Genomic DNA, 20,088 nt, shown 5'->3' with positions numbered 1-20,088 from the left:
ACATGGCAGTATCTATTCACTGTAATACACTCTGGAATCCTAGACTTATCATTCAACAGAATATTATGAAGCTATGCATTGTCTTAAGAAATAATCAGGTGATACATACGTGTGTGTGTGTGTGTGTGTGTGTGTAAAAGTCCACATTATAAGAGTTTGGGGTTGTTTTATCAACTTCCCTCACTGGTGGCCCAAATATGATAATATATAATCCAAGTACTATATACGAGAAGCATACCTGAACTGCATGGAATGAAATATTTCCCTATATACTGTGTATTCCAAGGTAGAAAATACAGTGAACAAAGATCTGAATGTAGAGTCACCCCTCCTAACTCACAGATCTGGGATCCGTGCCCTCGAATATTCATAGAGGGGGCAACCTCTTGCTATTTCCAATGGCACGTGCACCGGTGGTGCACCCTTTTCAAACCTATGAGGCTCGAATATGTGAGAGTCTCTGTTTTCACGGGGGGGGGGGAGCAGAACGGATCCCCCACAAAAACAGAGGGCCAACTGTATCATGAAATACCACCCAGCACAGCACTTGTAAGGAACTACATTTGTATTGACAACATAAGCACTATAAGAAGGATAATGTGAATTCAATCTATGGAAACCCACCAATGTTGTAAGTATATCACCTGTTGATGTTAACTGCGGTCTAGAGGGCTTCAGCTCATGGCAGCCTTATCTCTGATGAAAAGTTTCATTATATCTACTGAGGGGTTAGTTGTTCTTCCTCTTGTACTTCAACATCTATAACTTATATGCAATATTTGGCTGGGCAGAATCCATCCCTTCTGTTCATGTTGCACAGAGAGGGCAACTATTCCTCTAAGACATAGAAGGTAATCATGCAGCCTGGAACGCTAAATATTTCTCACCATTTGGCTATTCTAGCTAGGGATGATGGAAATTACACTCCAACAACTTTTGTAAGGAGGTGTAAGCTTGCTAACAAATCCTTTAAAAAATTGTAATTAGTTTATACTATCTGCGTGAGAACTATGGCTTTACTAAAGTTTATCTTTCCTCCCCATGACTAGGAATAATATCTTCCAGCATCACCCACACTGGAAATGCCAGGGCAAATGTATTCTTGTGCAAAGTCTTCACTGTCAAGTGAAGGTCTTCACTGGTAAGCAAGCATTCACCAATGGGAAATGTCGGGTAGTCCAACAAATCTACTATATATTACTATAGTAAACCTCACAAAAAAATTGAGTAGAGTGGACCCTTGATATATGCTGGGGTTTGGTTCCAAGATCCCCTGTGGATAATAAAATCCGTGGATGCTCAAGTCCCATTAAATATAATGACATAGCAAAATGGTGTCCCTTATAAAAAATGGAAAATCAAGGTATGATATTTGAAATTTATACTTTTTTTGAACATTTTCAAACCGTGGATGTTTGAATCTGTGTATAAGAAATCCATGTATAAGAAGGGCTGACTGTATATAGTACAGAATAATAATTGAAGAAACAGTAAACTTCCTGAATGTGTGGCCCACCACATGTTAAACTTTACTTCCATAATTCTTCATCATTGGCCATGATCAAAAAGGCTGATAGGCTTTACAACCCAGAAACATTTGTAGGAGCATATGTTTCTCCCTCCTGGATTAGATTATATATGGGTCATACGCAATGCCATAAAGTACCGCAGTCACTTTAGGAACTGCTGCAAAAGTTTGCCTGCAGCAATACCGAGATAATGCAGTAATGTGTGAGCAAGCCCCCACTGAACAAATGTTTGCTGTTGCTTACTAGAAAACATTTCCTTTGCACCAAGGAGTTATTTGCTACTAGGATAGAGCTCAGAAGAACAACCTACACAATATGACACTCACTACTTATTTCACTCTGGACCCTTTTTTTTAAGCTTTTTTTAGCTAGTGATTTCCAGTGTATCACCAGGCAAAATCATCATCTCATTTTAAAACTAATAACACACAATGGTTACAAAGTGAAGTACCATGTGAAGCATCAGTTTCCTCCCCTGAGAGGATGTCTGTGAAATAAAATGCTCAACAACAACATGGCTTTTCCTTTTCTGCTCATGTAGATGCATACTGAAATATACGAATTATTGTTGAAAGACCTGCATGTACTGTATTTCACATTTAGCCTAGCCTTGCCCCCTCTATGTGTCCCGATGTCATCTGCATATTCAGAGGGCATAAACATGCATTAATTAACATCTACTTAAGAAATAATGTGTGAGGCTTATAATTCACAAGGATTAATTTGGGCCAAACTGCTTAGAAAAACAGCTCTTTTGTGATATCATGTGGAAGCAATAATTGTCATCCCATCCACAATTCATAAAGGGGTTACAATGCTCTTTGCATTGTCTGTATGCCAAAACCTGCCCTTTTGCAACTCATGCTAATACTGAGCCCTTCTTGACCTCATATTATGCAGCATTCTTCAGTGTAAAGAATGAAATGAACATGCACAATCCCTTCCCTTTGTAGTATCACAGAATTTTGGTGTTTTTCAATATGCAGATTGTGTGCAAAGATGGTACCTTTCAAAAACTTGGGTAGAAGAAGGAACTGACACAGGTACATATGCTGCATGAAATCCAAAACAACTTGGAGAGGGGAGGCTACTTAGATGGCTTATACAGTGCGTCTGCGTCACTTGCGGGTGAACCATACATGGCTTTCAGCTTATGCTGAAGCCGTGAACCACAAGAGGCAATGGCAGGTGTGCTGCGCCATGTGCATGAGCCCCATTGTTTTCAATGGGGCTGGAGCATACATGGTATTTCCCTTATGTGGGGGGTCCGGAACAGATCCCCCATGTAAGTGAAGGGCCCACTGTAGATGAATAAATAAAATGCCAGGGCTTCTGTATGTTAAGTGGCCTGCATAATGCCACCTATCTTATCTCCTTCAAATCCCATATTGCCCACCTTTTCCATGAAGGAGTTCAAAAGCTCCTTCATCCCATGCTCTGTTGTAATTCACAATACAGTGCTACAGACTGGACTTGAAGAAGCACACTTAATTCAAAAAATGGTACATTGTTCTTGTTATAGGTGAATTTTGATACACAATCAATCTCCTTCAAGAGCTGATAAAATAGTAAAATCAAATTAAAATCTGTTGTTGTTCTTGTTGTTAACTGCTCTGAAGTTGACTTCAACTCATGGCAACCCCACATCTCAAATGAAGTTGATATTTTTCCTATCTGTTTTCTTCACCATCCAGCTCTCGTATCCATACATGATGATGGGAAAAACAATGGCTTGGGGACGGTCCTCACTTTAGTGTTCAGACTTAACCCTTTACATTTTATAATCTTCTCCAGTTCTTTCATAGCTGCCCTTCCCATTCCTATTCTTCTTTTGATTTCTTGGTGGAAATCTCTGCTCTGATCAATATTTGAACCAAGGTGTGGGAACTATTTGACTGTTTTAAGTTTCTCATTGTCTAGGATGAATTCCTGTAGATCTTCCATGGTCATTATTTTTGTTTTCTTAATGTTCAGCATTATGTCTACCTTGGCGCTCTCCTCCTTGATCTTCTTCAGTAATTGTTTCAGGTCTTTGTTAGTTATTGTTAGTAGTATTGTGTCATCTGTATATCTTAGGTTATTAATGTTCCTTCCCCCTGTCTTCATTCCTCCTGCCTCTAAGTCTAAGCCTGCTCTGCATATGATATTTTTATACAATAAAATTACCTAACTATAAACCTGTGGCTAATACATACTTATATGCATCCATACATTAACTGCAAAATCCAAAGCAACTATTCCACTCCATTGTGGAACATCGTTATCACTTTATTTCAAGTTTTGAAAACAATTTTCTTTATGACTAAAAACTGTGAGCTAATTTTTTTTTACCACATCCTGATTTACACTTTATAAATATGTGAGCAATAAGATCAAATTGCCTTATGGGCCAAATTTAGTCCCATACTTAGAAAACTATGGAAAACACTTATGCTGAATTTTAACTGGTTCATATACTGCAAACAAAGAGGTTTTAGGGGCCTCTGTCCTCAGTTACTCCTGTCCTTTTGCATTTTAAAATCAGCATTTTCCTTTCCTTGAGCAAAAAACATACACGTAAATGTAGATCTATTACAGCACTCAGTACTTTTCCCCCTAAGGTTTCAACCTAGTTTTATAATATGCTCATTACACAATAGAAAGGAAGGGAAGTCATATACTACAAAACAGAGTTGTGCATAGACCCGAGAAATTGCCCATAACTTTCTACTTTGTCTCAGACCAATTTGGAGACTTCCTTATTTGAATCAGGCATGACTCTGATTCTCACTTTAGAAATCCAAAGCTTCATAACTCAACATCTATAGTTGGAAAGAAACAAATGGTGGTGGCTGCTGGGGCTGCTGCTTCTACTACAACTGTTGTTGTTGTGGTTAGAACTGAATAAAATTTCTGGACACTGTAGCTAGGGGAGTATTAAATAGAACATATGGGAAACCTAGGCCCATTACAAACGGGCCTAAAAGTGTGCGCTCCGCGCATGCTAGGGTTAAAAAGGGGCATTCTTTCCAGACACCCCCAACCCTAGCACGCGCGGTGCGCGCACAAAATGGTTCCACACGGCCGCCACCATTACGGCGTCACGACCGCGCCGCCTCTATACGAGGCGGCACGGACGTGACATCGTCACACCGCACCAGGGCGCATAGTACGCCCCTTCCCTGGCCGCAAAAGGAGCTCCGAAACGGAGCTCCTTTTGCTGTTTGCGTCGCTGGGCGCAGCCTTCAGACGGCTGCACCCAGCGACGCAGAGGAGAAAGGGGCCAAGCGGCCCCTTTCTTCTCCTCCCCGCCGCTGCGGGGTGTCCTTGGGGCTTCAAGCCCCAGGGACACCCCCTTCCAGGCTGCGGGGAAGGGGCCTTTTGCCGCTTCCCCGCAGCCTGGAAAGCAGCGGATTGGGGCCTCAGCGGCTGCCGCTCTGGCTGCTGAGGCCCCGATCCGGCGGGGAAAGGGGCGGGTGCAGGCTGCCACTTTTCGGCGGTCTGTAACCCGCCCTAAGTTTCAGAAATTTTGTATTACATATTTTTCTTTTTAAAGAGAAGTGTGGATAAATTTTCTAGAGGTTTTTTGTTTGTTTGTTTTTAACAGGATTGGGTGAGATTTTCACCACAGCTTCCCATTCTAAAATGAGTAATCTTAGAGAAAGAAGAGGTCCAGGGAATTCTGAGGAAGAGCAACTTTTATATATGGGGGGATGGGTTTATTTTGTTTTTTCATTGTGTTTCATAGGGTTTCATGGGTGGAGGAACTGTTAGCTTAGGAGCTGTGCAGACTGACCGTTTGGGCGGGCTTGGGGGTGGAGTCAGGGCAAAGCGTCTCCACGATGCATGCCCCAGCTCCGCCCCCAGGGCAGCGTCATGGCGCTCCTCTGACGCTGCGTACATACAACACAGCACAAAAGGAGTGCCGCCAAGCCATGGCAATGCACCTATCATGCCCTTTGCAGGGCGCAAAAAGCAGCAAAGTCCAGATTGGGGCCACGGTGTACAGTTGCCGCAGCCGCAATCTGGCTGTAACAGGGGCGGCTCCAGGCCACCCCTTCGGGGCTGTGTGTACAGCCCCTAAGTTGTACTCAAAGCTAACCAGGGTCAGGTCTGTATATTATTTCGATCGGGGACTGCCAAGAAATAGCATTCAAATGGGAGGAGGGTGAACTGCTTTCCCTTAACCCTCCCCCACTTTCATTTGTTTTTAATTTCTTTTTGCAATATCTGCAAAATTGGCATATGCCACAAAGGCAAAAATATTAAGTGCATATATGTAGGAGTTATGTATGATAAATTACATAAATAGTATAGTGCACCCTTGTTATACGCTGGGGTTTGGTTCTAAGATCCCCTGTGGATAACAAAATCCATGTATGCTCAAGTCCCATTAAGTATAATGATATAGCAAAATGGTGTTTCTTATAAAAAATGGAAAATCAAGGTTTGATATTTGAAATTTATACTTTTTTGAAAATTTTCAAACCGTGGAGGTTTGAATCCGTGTATAAAAAATCCGTGTATAAGAAGGGCTGATTGTATAAGGCTGTTCTTTGGTTTGTGCTCAATTAGCATCAAAGTTATAGAAAGCATGACAGTGCGGGTGATAGACACTGAACACATAGTGGCAGAAAAAGGAGGAAAGAAACTTTAGTATCACCCAAGAAAACATAGGGTGTTCAACACTCCCAAGTAATATAGACTCTATACTACTTTAGTCCAGCTGTTGAGGGGCAAAATTACCAAAGCACACTGGACACTGGATCAGTCCTAGAATTTATTATTTTAATATCCCTGCTTGAAAGCACAGGGTTGGGGACCCCTGGTAAAGCCTCTAATTAGAAGCTAGAGTTGCTGGTAAAAACTACATGCCTTCTCTCCATCCTAAATCTCTCTACCTTGCACCATCTGCTTTATAGCTTTAGCAGCAGTAATTGTATTTTTACCCAGTTTTCTGCCCACCAGGAATTCCAAAGAGAATAGAGAGAAATGCATCATTGTTTAGAGATATTAATTAAACAAAGAGTCTGTGAACATCTAGAAGGCAATGCCATAATCACAAAAAGTCAACATGGGTTTCAGAGAAACAAGTCATGCCAGACAAATCTAATCTCTTTCTTTGATAAAATTACCAGCTTGGTAGATGAAGGGAATGCTGTGGATATAGTATATCTTGATTTCAGTAAGGCCTTTGACAAGGTTTCCCATGACATTCTTGCACACAAGCTTGTAAAATGTGGACTAGACAAGGTAACTGTTACATGGATTTGTAACTGGTTGACCAGCCGAACCCAAAGGGTGCTCAACAATGGCTCCTTTTCATCCTGGAGAGAAGTGACCAGTGGGGTCCCACAGGGCTCTCTCCTGGGCCCAGTGCTATTCAACATCTTTATCAATGATCTGGATGACAGAATTGGGAGCATATTTATCAAATTTGCAGATGACACCAAATTAGGAGGAATAGCTAATACCCCAGAGGACAGGATCAAGATCCAAAATGACCTGAATAGACTAGAAAGCTGGACCAAAGCTAACAAAATGAAATTCAACACAGAGAAATGTAAGGTATTGCACTTAGGGCGGAAAAATAAAATGCACAGATATAGGATGGGGGACACCTGGCTGAATGAAACTACGTGTGAAAGGGATCTAGGAGTCCAAGTAGACCACAAGTTGAACATGAGTGAACAGTGTGATGCGGCAGCTAAAAAGGCCAATGCAATTTTAGGCTGCATCAATAAAAGTATAGTGTCTAGGTCAAGAGAAGTAATAGTGCCACTGTATTCTGCTTTGGTCAGGCCCCACCTGGAATATTGTGTCCAGTTCTGGGCACCAGAATTCAAAAAGGACATTGAGAAACTGGAGCGTGTCCAAAGGAGGGCGACAAAAATGGTGAAGGGTCTGGAAACCATGCCCTATGAGGAACGACTTAGGGAGCTGGGGATATTTAGCCTGGAGAAAAGAAGGTTAAGAGGTGATATGATAGCCCTGTTTAAATATTTGAAAGGATGTCATGTTGAAGAGGGAGCAAGCTTGTTTTCTGCTGCTCCAGAGAACAGGACCCGGAACAATGGATGCAAGCTACAGGAAAAGAGATTTCACCTGAACATTAGGAGGAACTTCCTGACAGTAAGGGCTGTTCGACAGTGGAATGCACTCCCTTGGAGGGTGATAGAGTCTCCTTCCTTGGAGGTCTTTAAACAGAGGCTGGATGGCCATCTGTCAGGGATGCTTTGATTTGGATTTCCTGCATGGCAGGGGGTTGGACTGGATGGCCTTAGTGGTCTCTTCCAACTCTACGATTCTATGATTCTATGATTAATGTCTCTGGGTTCTTCTAAACTGAAATCGCTAAGAAAAAATATCTTTAGGTATATTCTTGTTTGGGAATCAACCCATTTTGGAGAACCCCATTTCATTCCAGCTTGTTTCTGAATTCAGGTGAATCCAGTATAGCTCCATTGTAAACACACCCTAAGATAAATTTTACATAGGTTTCAAAAGTCTTCACCATAGTTAAATGAGAGGAATCTCTCAAGTGCTCTGAGGTTTTGTATGGGGTGTATCTGTTTTTTATTGGACAACAATATTTTTGGCCTGGCATGATTTTATTCATGCATAAGGAAACTTGAAACTTGGTTTAGCAAAAATAAATAAATACATAATACCCCCTCCCCCAAAAAATACCCCAAAAGGCTATATTAGGAATTTCTAATCCTGTGATATTATGCAATCATTTTCATTTAGAATACTTACTTGTAAGAGCATATTCAGCTTTTAACTGATGGAATAAATAGAAGATTGTGCATTGTTCATTATTCATTGCATAACAACATACAGACTTGTGCAAAAGAGCAAGATTTCTTATATTCAGTGTTAACAATTAAAAAGAAACACAAGTACTGGTACCAAAAAGACACAGGCACCACAATGATAGATCCTGTTTCAACTGTAAATTCTAAAGAACCATTTATGCCTTATATTTCTATGGAATCTTTTATCAATATGCACAATGCACATAAGGGTGGAGAATGAAGCACAAAGATGGGATTAAGCATTGTGTAAAGGAAAGAACATCTCTGGAAGTCTAATATTTTGCACAGTTTTGCCATTAAAAAAGAAAATATACTTGTAATACATAAGTTTTTGTTTCACTGAGACAGACTTCTCTTACATGTTCTTAAAATGATAATAAAACTAAGGCGCATTATACATGCGCCTGAAGTATGTACCGTGTATGTACTAGGGTTGCCCAGGGACGTCTCTTCCAGACGCTCCCAACCCTAGTACGTACACAGTATGTAAAAAATGGCGGCACCCATTCTAGATGGGCGCCGCCATTAGGATGTCACGAACGCGCCGCCTCCAAACGGGGTGCCACGGATGTGACATCCTCAAACCGCACAAGGGCGCCTAGGGCACCCCTTTCGCGGCGCAGCAAGAAGCTCTGAAATGGAGCTCCTTCTAGGATTTGCGTCGCTGGCGCAGCCTTTATACGGCTGTGCCAGCAATGCAAGGAAAAAAGGGGCCGAGCAGCCCCTTTCTCCTCCTCCCCGCCGCCGTTGGGTGTCCTTGGGGCATGAAGCCCCAAGGACACCCCTTTCCAGGCCACGGGGAAGCGGCCTTTTGCCGCTTCCCCGCAGACTGGAAAGCGGTGGATTGGGGCCTCAGAGGCTGCCGCTGTGGCAGTTGAGGCTCCGATCTGGCAGGGAAAGGGCCGGATACAGACCGCCCCAAACGGGCAGTCTGTAACATGCCTAAGATTAAAAGATTCTAAGACATCTGAATAGCACATTAGAAAGGCAAACTGAGAACTTTCTTGAAGAAGATCTTCCACATCAAGAACTACTACTTATTCCATATGAGAACTTAGTGCTTCTCTCATGATAACCAAGTTATACCGGACAGAGAAAAATGACTCCTTTTACATAAGGGTGTCCAGGAAGAAGCTGGTTTCTGATTCTTATAGGAAGGAATACAGTAAATACTATTATTTGTTTTTACTATTGATTTATATGATGCTTCCTCCCCAATATGAGACATGATGTGGCTTACTATTAACAAGGCTTTCCTTTGAATTTGATTAAGAACTTATCTATCAAATGATGGAAATTCCCAAGGAAATGTGAAGTCTTCATCCCTGAACCACTGGTTCTTCCACACTACCATTATGAAACATTTTTCCCCCACTGCTCACAGTCATCTTCCAATTGTTTCCAGCTTCCTGTTTACCCCAAAGTCTGCTCTGCAGGTGACACACTCCAGGGAAATGAAGATGCTAACAGATCAGTACACTTACTAGATTCACAGTATCAATGCCTTATTAGCTAAATGGGTGGGGAACATCAGCTCCATGGAATAAATGTGATACACTAGGGCAGTCCACTAACCCAGAAGGCCTTGGAACAAGGTCGTTTTCTGAATCTGTGTCCTTTCCCATGTGACTCAGTGGTTTTTCTCCTTCCTTGCCTTCTCTGGCCAGAAAAGGGTATGTTACACAGTCTACAGAATCTACCCTCTTTTTCCTCTCATCATGCCACTATAGGCAGTATGGTTTCTGGTTTCAGCTCTATTCAGCAAAAATGCAAGCCTTTCTCATATGCAGAGCTTACTCATACTCCTAGCAACAGCAGGATAATTGTGCCGAGTCAGTGTTAGTGAATGACCATGCACAGAGAGACAACAGCCTCAGGTTGCCATACTGTAAGGCAGCACATTTATGTACACATTTTTACCCTGTCTGCCATGCAGAAAAGATTTTGAGTACACCCTTACTACAAAAAGAAAAAAAGACACATGCAAAGTTAGGAACTTTCTGTAATGACCAACGTCGGTATTCAATTGATCAGCTACAAATCTAAAACAGTTCTCTCTAATACTTTTTCATTAAATCCAGAACTGCTATTGTTTTCTACAGTACTCACTTTATTCCATTTATAAAAATCGAATAAATGAAATATAATGATAGCAACATATTTTTAAAAAATACTCCATAAAGCCATAAATTGGAAAAATTCAAGCATAACCATTTGCTTCAACAAGCCACAGTTTCTTGCCATTTGAAGAAGCACTAGTCCAAACATACTCTCATCCTCTTTCCACCTCCCCTATCCACCTGGCTGCAGAGGAAAGCCCTGGTTTCTCAGCCTACAGTTTCATGTGATGTCTGAGACAGGAACTATCTTCCAGAGATTATGAGCACAGCTAAACAAAAGGGACACATCTGCCCAGAACAGATTAACCATTTCAAAATCTCCATTGCTTTCAAATGGGCAGAACTGGGTATTCTTACTCTGAAATTAGTTTCACTTGAAAGTGTTAGATGACATGTGGCCAATGTCCTTAAAATGTTCTTCTTTAAAAGAATAGTTACAAACAAGGTACCACTGTTGCACAAACACATTGATTTATTAGGTATTTAGGCATTTCTCAAACAATTGTTCCCATAGATGGGTTTTATCACTCTAGTAGCTATCTTAAACACATAAATGAACTATGCTTTAGAACTGGTTAAGAACTGTTTTAATTGTCATTCTGTTCCCCCAATTCTTGTGAAGATGTACATATGAATGAATCCATAATACATAAAAATGTCTCTACTTTAAAATAAAATAAAATAAAATAAAATCCTAATGTTTTTCAGACTGTAACCCTGTTCAGATGCAGTATAGCCTGCTTTTCTCTCAAGGCAGGATACAAGAACAGTGGGCCCTTGTTATCCATTGGGGTTTGGTTCCAAGCCCCCCCCCCCCCAAAGGATAACAAAATCCATGGATGCTCAAGTCCCATTAAATACAAGGGAATAGTAAAATGGTGTCCCTTATACAAAATGGCAAAGTCAAGGTTTGATATTTGGAATTTATATTTTTTTTCAAGCCATGGATGCTTGAATCCGTGGATTAAAAATCCATTAATAAGGAGGGCTGACTGTACAGTCTCCTATCAATCCCCAATGCTCCAAAAAGTGAAGTATTTTTAAAAAATTCATTGGAGTTAAAACTTCTTGCAATAAAAATGGAAATAAGAAGCTTATGATATGTTTTTTTTCTCCCAACCTTTTTTTTAAGCTTAACTAGATGACAAAACTCATAACAACTTTATAGGAAAAGTTCTACACGTTTAAAACAGAACAGAGAGAAGTAATGGACAAAAGACCGGGGGAGGGGGTGGGGGGGCTAAGAATGTATACCCAAAATGTCATCATACGAATATCTGGAGAATTAAATGGAATGATAAACAAAACTTGTTAAACCACTGCACATCCCCTACCCCCAAGAAAACACACATACAAACAAAAAGACATGCTTCTTAATTTACTTACAACAATGTGTGCTGGAGATGGAGACCTAGCATCCTTGAGAGCTTGCCTACTCTGTAGGCTCCCTGCCTGAACATCAAGCAGTGGCCATTTCATCTGGAGATACTGGATGGAGGGAACAAAAATGGGAAAAAAGAAAAATGAGGTCAGAAAAGAAAACCAAAAAGTTTCAAAAATAAACAAACATTAGGTAACACGGGGAAGGAGGTGGAACCCAAATGTATGCAACAACTAGGACCAAAAACAAAGCAAAGGTAAAACAAATCCCACAGAAATATTTTTGTTTCACGGTTGGGTTTAACTAAAGTGGTGCAAGTAAACATTTTCATACAATTTAATAAAAAGGGACGTAAAGGGCAATGTCAGTGTTATCTTCCACACATGGAATGTTATGGTAAATTTCTTCTGCAGAAATATTGAAATAACATGGAAAAGAACAAAAGACTGGGCAAAAAGAATATATATATCATTACCGTAAATGAATAAACAGAAATACTCTTTGTGTCCCAGAACTGAAAAATCCACTTAATACTATACTTTTTTTATTAAAGGCACTTGCTAATCCTGTATTAAGCCTGAAAATTATTTGCTGTAGTGAATAATAGCTGAAAAATGACTGCTTTAAAAATTCCTCATAAAATTGAAGCTACATACATGATGGGCATTACTTCGACCACCATTCCTTCTTTTAAGGGACTGGTACTGGGAATGGCTTGGCTCTAGTATTCAGTTTCAGTTTTTGAAATCTAAGTCATAATCCCGACTCTGTGCCATTTCACTTACTGTGCATAAATCAACCATCATTTGCCACAGTGTACATCCTCAACAGGAAGCCTCAGTTAATTCTGTCTCCCTGACAGAAATGGGCTGCATTCTACATTAATCTTCTTTTCTTTTCTTTTCTTTTACTGTGCATCTGAGCTACTTTAACATAAAGCAAAACTGTGAGAAGCAGGTATAGACACTTGTCAGGGAGCCAGATTTAGCTGCAGCTCTATGTCAAATATATCACTGCTGGCAAACTCAGGTTTGCTATCGTCAAATGTAAGACATACTCTGGCCGCTGCATGATACACTTATCTCCAAACATTTCTCTGTTGCATTCAATCGTCATCTTTTCCAGGAGACATGTAAAATAAAGTTGATAGATGCCTAAAATTGCAATAAGTGAAGTAGCCATCAACTATAAAGCCCTTGGGGGGCATTGGCGGGTTACAGGCCGCCAAAAAATACGTATGGAATACGTATTAGGGTTAGGAAGGGGCGGTGCTTCCGCACCCCCCTAACCCTAGTACGTATTCCATACATACAACATGGCGGCACCCCTTCCACATGGGGGCCGCCATGTTTACGTATCGGACGCATAGCATCCAGATGTGTCGTGGCGCCTATGACGTCGCGAATGCGCCAGTGCCGCCTTGCGACGTCACAGAGGCACTGTAAGAAGGAGCTCCATTTTGGAGCTCCTTTTTTGCTCCGCGCGGGAGCCACGCGGAGTGGCTGCTGCAGCTCTCGCACGGAGCAAACGGCGGCGGCGGCAGACCGCCTCAAAGCGGCGGTCTATAACCTGCCATAGTTTCAACATTTGTTGCTGTAGACTACAACACTGTTTGAAATAAGAGTTGAAAGGAAATTAACACAGGGTAGCCAGACACTTCTGATAAATATATAGACATTTCAACAGTTCATCAGCAGTAACAATAATACACACGATCAGGTATATGCTGCTCTCAAAGACTGTCGCAATTTGAATTCTGTTAGTCTAACAGAATAATTTCCTCCTTGTCCATCAGCATAAGCTATAAAAGGTTTGGAGAGCATGTGGCCCCATGACACCAAAGCAACCTCCCAGCCTTAAATGACTTTGCATAAGTCACTCGCTGGATTGGCCATGAAACTGAGACTCGGTAAACAATCCTGTTCATGATACACAAGCAGGAATAGGGTACAGCTCACTGCCTCCAACAATAGCAGCCAAGGATTATTCTGGTTTGTGAGGTCAGTAGGCAGGGTTCAGAATTAAGACAGGAAACAGGTCCCACTAAGAAAGAACGTGCTGAATTTACCCAGCCACTTTTCAGCCCAAACACCAGGGAAGCTTTTTTACCGGACTTTACTGGCTGGACAATCTCTGCAAAACACACGCACAAAAATGCAAGCACATGCATGAATCACACACACACACACACAAATAATACTATCAGACCAGAGAAATGGCTAGTTTAAGATAATTTCATACAGGCTAGATTTGTATTTGTCAGTTCTGCTGTAATAAGAAGAGGCATTCAAACAGATGCATAAACAGCAGCAAGGCTTGCGAAAATAACTTTGGGGTTACACCTCCCAGCTGAGGAGATTTAAGGTGTTGGAGTCCAATACAGTTACTTTCCCAAGTTCTCAGTGTGAACCCATTCACCACATGTTTGACCTCTCAAGAGAATGGCTGCTGCTAAAATGAGGCTGAAGTGACTATCAACTCCAGGGTTAAGGAGGGTGCAAAAAGTATCCTTCTTAAATAGAATGACATTTTATGCAGTTCACTAAAGAGAATTTAAATGCAGAAGTACTTCAGTAAATGTCACACAATGGAATACATATTTACTGGGAGCCTTAGCAGAGTAGCCAGATGACAGGTTAGCAAAAATAGAAACTCGGTTCCCCTCTTGCTTCTCAGAAACAAACTAATCAGATCTGTGTCTAAATGTAACTTCAGCTGCCAAAAAGAATCTTACTCTCATCCTCCTCAGAAATAATCATTTTATATGAATAACACCAGTCTCTATTTGCTGTGACTTTTTCCACCCCTAAAAATCAATTTTTAAAATTCTTTAACAGGTTTCAATTTTTTTATTTTTATTTTTTTGCTTTCAAACCACTGTGTCAGAACTAACAGAAATTCTAGTCTAGTAATAAAGAAGAAATCAACCCAAATTATATAGTGCTTTAGCTTTCTTCTAGTTTTGTTTCTTATGTGTATGGGAGATGAAATCAGCCTCTTGCTCACTGGAAAATCTGATAAAAGTCCCATTTCTGGATACATAGCTGCTAGTCACATACTTTCAAGCCTATCTTCAATGGCATAAACTGTTTCAAACCTGAACTTTAAAAAAGAATAAAAGCTGAGATCCTCAAAATATATTTGTAACGTGGAGCCCCAATCCATCCTGCCACTGAACAGTGCAACTTCGATATGATAACAATACAAACGTTTATTATGGTCAAAGACCAGCACTATGCTCAGATGTTTCTAGATATAAGCAGTGGAAATTTTAGATCCTACATGTTATAAATGTAATCTTTCTATTCACCCATTATTCCTAGGACTAGACAAAAAAGGAAAGTCGAGGAGAAGAAGACCTATTGGAGCAGCAGAAAGCCAGAATTTGGAAACATGATAGTATATTTTAGATGGATGGATGATGAATGGATGGATTGATGGATGGTTGGATGGATGGGGGGGGGGTTGTTGTTGTTGTGTGCCCCCAAGTCATTTTGAACTTATGGAAACCCTAAGGTAAACCAATCATTGTGTTTTCTTGGCATGTTTCTTTGGGAGGGGGTGCCATTGCCATCCTCTGAGGCTGAGAGACTGTGACTTGCCCAAGGTCATCAAATGAGTTTTTATTCTCAAGCAGGGAATCAAACCCTGATCTCCAGAGTGATAGCCTAACACTCAAACTACTATGCCATGCTGGCTCTTGGATGGATGATAGATCCCAAAAACAGAATTCCCTGGTAGCCAAGCTGGCTAGTAGGTTCTGGGAATTATAGTCCAGGAAGGAGGTTTTTCAAGCTCAAAAAAAAAAAAAAAAAAAAAAAAAAAACTAAACCAAAACCTTAAAACAAAGCGCTGCTGTCATTATTGTGTGAATGCCAGATATGAGTCTACTTAATGTATCTGAAAGATGATGCCTTCTCTACAACAAACCATTTGCATTTTAAAATATCTTTTAAAACAGAACCCCCTCCCCCCCCAAAAAAGCCAGGGGTTCATTTAGTGAGAAGGAATGTTCATGAATACCTCAGTCATTCCATCCCCACCTCATTTTAGCTCTTTCCTACTAAAAAGACCTTGCTTTATTGATAAAGAATAAAACATTTGCTTTGTTCAACAGCTTCAAGCTTGCCTCAAAGTCTTTCTGACCAAGAATTATCATTGCTATAATACAATATTAATGTGGTGGCTTATAATTCTTATTTTACATAAAAGCTTCATTGTGTGCCAAATCCAATCTCCACAGGCTACCTGAGCCCCAGTTTTTTATGAGTCTACATTTCAGCGCTGCAAGTCTACAATACACATAATTTTCAATTATGTTAGGGCAGGCCAGGATCACTGCCTATATAACATTACTGGTTGGAGGAAATGAGACTCAGTCCTACTGCCGAGTGAGTTAACTCAATCCAGATGGTGAGACAGTGAGAAAGAGAAAGCAGTGCTATGGAATTACGTAGCAGCAGCAGCAGCAATCCACTCCACAACAACGCTTGCACAATGGAATGAACTGTCAAGTAATTGCCCCATCGTCCATGCACAATACTTTAGGTATTAGTTTGGAAACTGAAGAAGGGGAAGATTCTTTTGGCAGAGGAAGGGTTACATCACAGCCCTTACACAGCATATATTAGGAAGGGAATGTGTAATTGCCTTCTCAGGTTTACTCTTGCAGGAGAATGCATCTATTCATTTTTTTTAAAAGACAATGTTGTCCTGTTACTGGAGAGAGGTAAATCCTTTCCTTCCTCCTACATAAAATAGCAGGAAATTCTATTCTTTCAGGACCAAATGTAAATATGAGGAAGAGGGCCCTCCAACTTGCAAATGCCTGCAAAGATAAAAAGTAGAAACAGGAAAATGATAACCACCACCACCATCATCAAGCCTAATTTTTCTGCCAGAATTCCAGCTTTGGCACTGCATGCTGGAGTTGAAGACCTGAAATGATAGATCTATAAGGTCCAAAACACACTGTAGAAATCTTCCAGTCTGAGACTGCTTTAACTGCCCTGGATTAATTCTAGGGAATCCTGGTGAACTGTAGATTTGTGAGACATTGAGCCTTCTCTATCAGAGACCTCTGGTGCCACAATAAACTGCAATTCCCAGGAATCCCTAACACTGAGCCAGTGCAGTTAAAGCATTCTCAAACAGGATTATTTCTGCAGTATGTTTTGGACCTCAGTGTCTCTAATCCTTTGTCTTTTTCTGCTTTGCCTCTCAAAATGCAGACTATCTGATTCCCAGGAGCAAATTCCAATGAATTGGTTGGTGGGAAAAAAAAGATTTTAATTAGGGGCATGCACACACCCCAAAGTCAGTTTTGATCACAAACCAGTGGTTAAGAAAACTGTGTAATTTAGTTCACACTGAATTCAAATTCAAACCTCAATTCAGAAATTTGATTGTGTGTGTTTCATTTAGACTACTCTTTAATATTAACAAACTATAATTTATTCATTTTGGTATGTCCAAACTGGATGGCATCCCTTACTGTAGGAAATTATACCTGTCAGTTTTCTGACGAATAGATATATGCTTCTTTGTGTTATGCCAGTTTAAATGTTGGTATATGCTTTTTTGAAACAGAATCTCCATTTCTTTATTGCTTGGCAGATTTGGATTGAATATAATGGAAATGGCATACAGAATAATGGTGGCATTTGTAAAGAAACCTGCAACATTTTAGAGAGATAGCTGTATTGTAGGGTGGGTGAGTGTTCAAACTGAGAGAAAGTGATTTGCTTTCCTTTACTTCTTGCACTCTGTGTTTTCTTTTCTTTTCTTAAAATTTGTATGAAAATGACATGTGTCATAGCAACATGTTACCTATAGTATTTCAGATGCATGTATACCAGGGGCCAGGGAGTTCAGATGAATGGTGCAGGGGAAAAATCTGTTTTCTGCTTCCTTGGCACCACAGTCAAAGGACTGCAATAGGATGGTAAGAGGAAAAAGAACTAAGAGCACTTAAAATTGTTGACAGTCCTGCAGTATATTATTATAATGTTCCTATCCCAAAGCACTGAAAATGGAGATGCCTGGTAAAACTACCTAGCATGAACAGAAGCTAGTCTGCTCATTGTAAACTATATCCACTACCCATATTCTAGATTCTTCTTTATATGAAGACCTTGGGAAGGAATATTTTACATATATGTTTTCTAGGACTCATAATTCCTTGTTCTTGATAGTGACAACAATGATCAGCACCCTTATCATTGCCATGAGATAAACCTTTGCATAAGAATGGGAGAGGTAAAAATAATCTGGGATTCATTGGAAAGTGGCTGTATTATAACCTTCTTAAAACTTCTTTTATTATTCAAATATGAATAATAAAACAAGTTTTAAGATGGTTCTGATACAGCCCCCTTAAAATGAATCCCAGATTATTTTTACCTCTCTCATTCTTATGCAAAGGTTTAGCTCATGCTAATGATGAGGGTCCTGATCACTGTCTTCATTGTTGTCACTGTCAAGAACAAGGGGAATTCATAATACAGTTGGCCCTTCTTATACACAGATTTTTATACACTGATTCAAGCATCCATGGTTTGAAAATGTTCAAAAAAATGTATAAATTTCAAATATCAAACCTTGATTTTCCATTTTTATAAGGGACACCATTTTGCTATGTCATTATATTTAATGGGACTGGAGCATCCACAGATTTTGTTATCCATGGGTGATTTTGGAATCTAACCCCAACGTATAACAAGGGTCCACTGTACAATATTATTGTTTCTCTAGAGTCTTATATAACAGTCGTTCTCAAACTTTGATCTTCCAAATTTTTTGGATTTCAACTCCCAGAAGACCCAGCCAGCATGGCCAGTGGTTAGAGAATCTGGAAGTTTTATGTCCAAAACTGAAGGATCGAAAGTTGGGAATTCCTGTTTTAGAGCATCATAGGTTTCCATCTCCAGATGTCTAAGCAGTTTACAACTGTAAGCTTTGCCCCCAACAATCTGGGTACTCATTTTAGCGCCCTCGGAATGATGCAAGCCTGAGTGAAGCTTGAGCCCTTTTGCTGGTCTTGAACTCACAACCTTGTAGTTTTGAGTGAGTAGCTGCAGTACAGGCATTTAACCAAAATGTAAAAAGGAAAAGCTGTCTTTAAAAACTTAAATTGCCATCATAGGGGTGGGAAAGCAAACACTTAAAATGGCAAAGGACAGGGTGTTCCTCCCCCCACCAAACTTGGAAAGGTAAGGATTCATATTGCATCTTACAAAAATATAAATGTTATCAACCATTTATTGCTAAACCACTAAGATGACAAAAAATAAAAAATAAAAGGCATGAGGTAAGGCTTATTAGTAGTTGTAAAATTCAAATCCTGCCAGTATTCTTTAGCTAATCTGAAAAAAGCAAGTGGTCTCTAATTATGATGTTGCAAACATCAAAATCTAAATGGGCAGAAATTGTGTGGTAGTGAACCCCTTATGGCCCTCTAGTAGATCTAGTGTGATCCTTTGGACCCACACCAATCCTCCTGTGACCAGTGAACCCTCTCCATTTTCTTTTCTTTTTCTTCTCTCTCTCTCTCTTTTTGCTATGACAAAACAGTTTTTTGTGGGGTTTTCGGGCTATGTGGCCATATTCTAGAAGAGTTTATTCCTGGTGTTTCACCTGCATTAGTGGCTGGCATCTTCAGAGAATGCTAGCATGGAAGAGAGTTGGGTACACACACACACACACACACACACACACACACACACACACACACTGTGTGACCCAAGGCAGGGAGGAGTGATTTCCATGTTAATCTGTGTATTGTTCTGTTGTTGATGGCAAGGCCTCAGGGTGGGAGGATATGCAAAGAGGATTAGTGTCTGCTTAATTAGTTATTATTGTCTGCTGGGAAAACCCCTGACCCTGAGTGATTTCCATTTGTATTTCCCGAGTCCTGATTTTGCTGTTGTTCAGGACTGGTAGCCAAATTTTGTTCACTTTATAGGTTTCTTCTTTCCTGTTGAAGTTGTCCAGTTGTTTGTGGATTCCAATGGCTTCTCTGTGCATACTTACCTAACAGTTGTTGGTATGGCCCAGAATTTCAGTGTTTTCAAACAACATTTTATGCCCAGGATGGTTTATAACGTGTTCTGTTACTGCTGATTTTTCCAGCTGACTCAGGTGGTCCCTGTGATTCGTGCTTGAGCACCATGTTTGTTGGTCCCTATGTAGACTTGTCCACAGCTGCATGGTATGCGGTGAACTCCTGCATCTGTGAAAGGGTCTCTCTTGTCTTTTGCTGA

At 40.4% G+C, this 20,088-nt stretch overlaps 1 protein-coding gene across 9 annotated transcripts in view; it reads right to left on the bottom strand.

Moving 5' to 3' along the window:
* The window catches only part of TCF7L2 (transcription factor 7 like 2), a 254,239-nt gene that overhangs the window by 139,225 nt on the left and 94,926 nt on the right, over positions 1-20,088 (bottom strand). For all 9 annotated transcript variants that reach the window (XM_089509919.1, XM_089509920.1, XM_089509922.1 and 6 more), the window contains exon 4: positions 11,833-11,934. In XM_089509919.1, the coding sequence (XP_089366045.1) occupies positions 11,833-11,934 (102 nt within the window). The remainder of the gene's footprint in view (positions 1-11,832; positions 11,935-20,088) is intronic.

This window comes from Sceloporus occidentalis, unplaced genomic scaffold, assembly GCF_023333645.1.
Source record: "Sceloporus occidentalis isolate IW3139 unplaced genomic scaffold, rSceOcc1.0.p SCAF_2, whole genome shotgun sequence".
NCBI classification, from domain to species: domain Eukaryota; kingdom Metazoa; phylum Chordata; class Lepidosauria; order Squamata; family Phrynosomatidae; genus Sceloporus; species Sceloporus occidentalis.
This window is presented reverse-complemented; position numbering and strand designations above follow the sequence as displayed.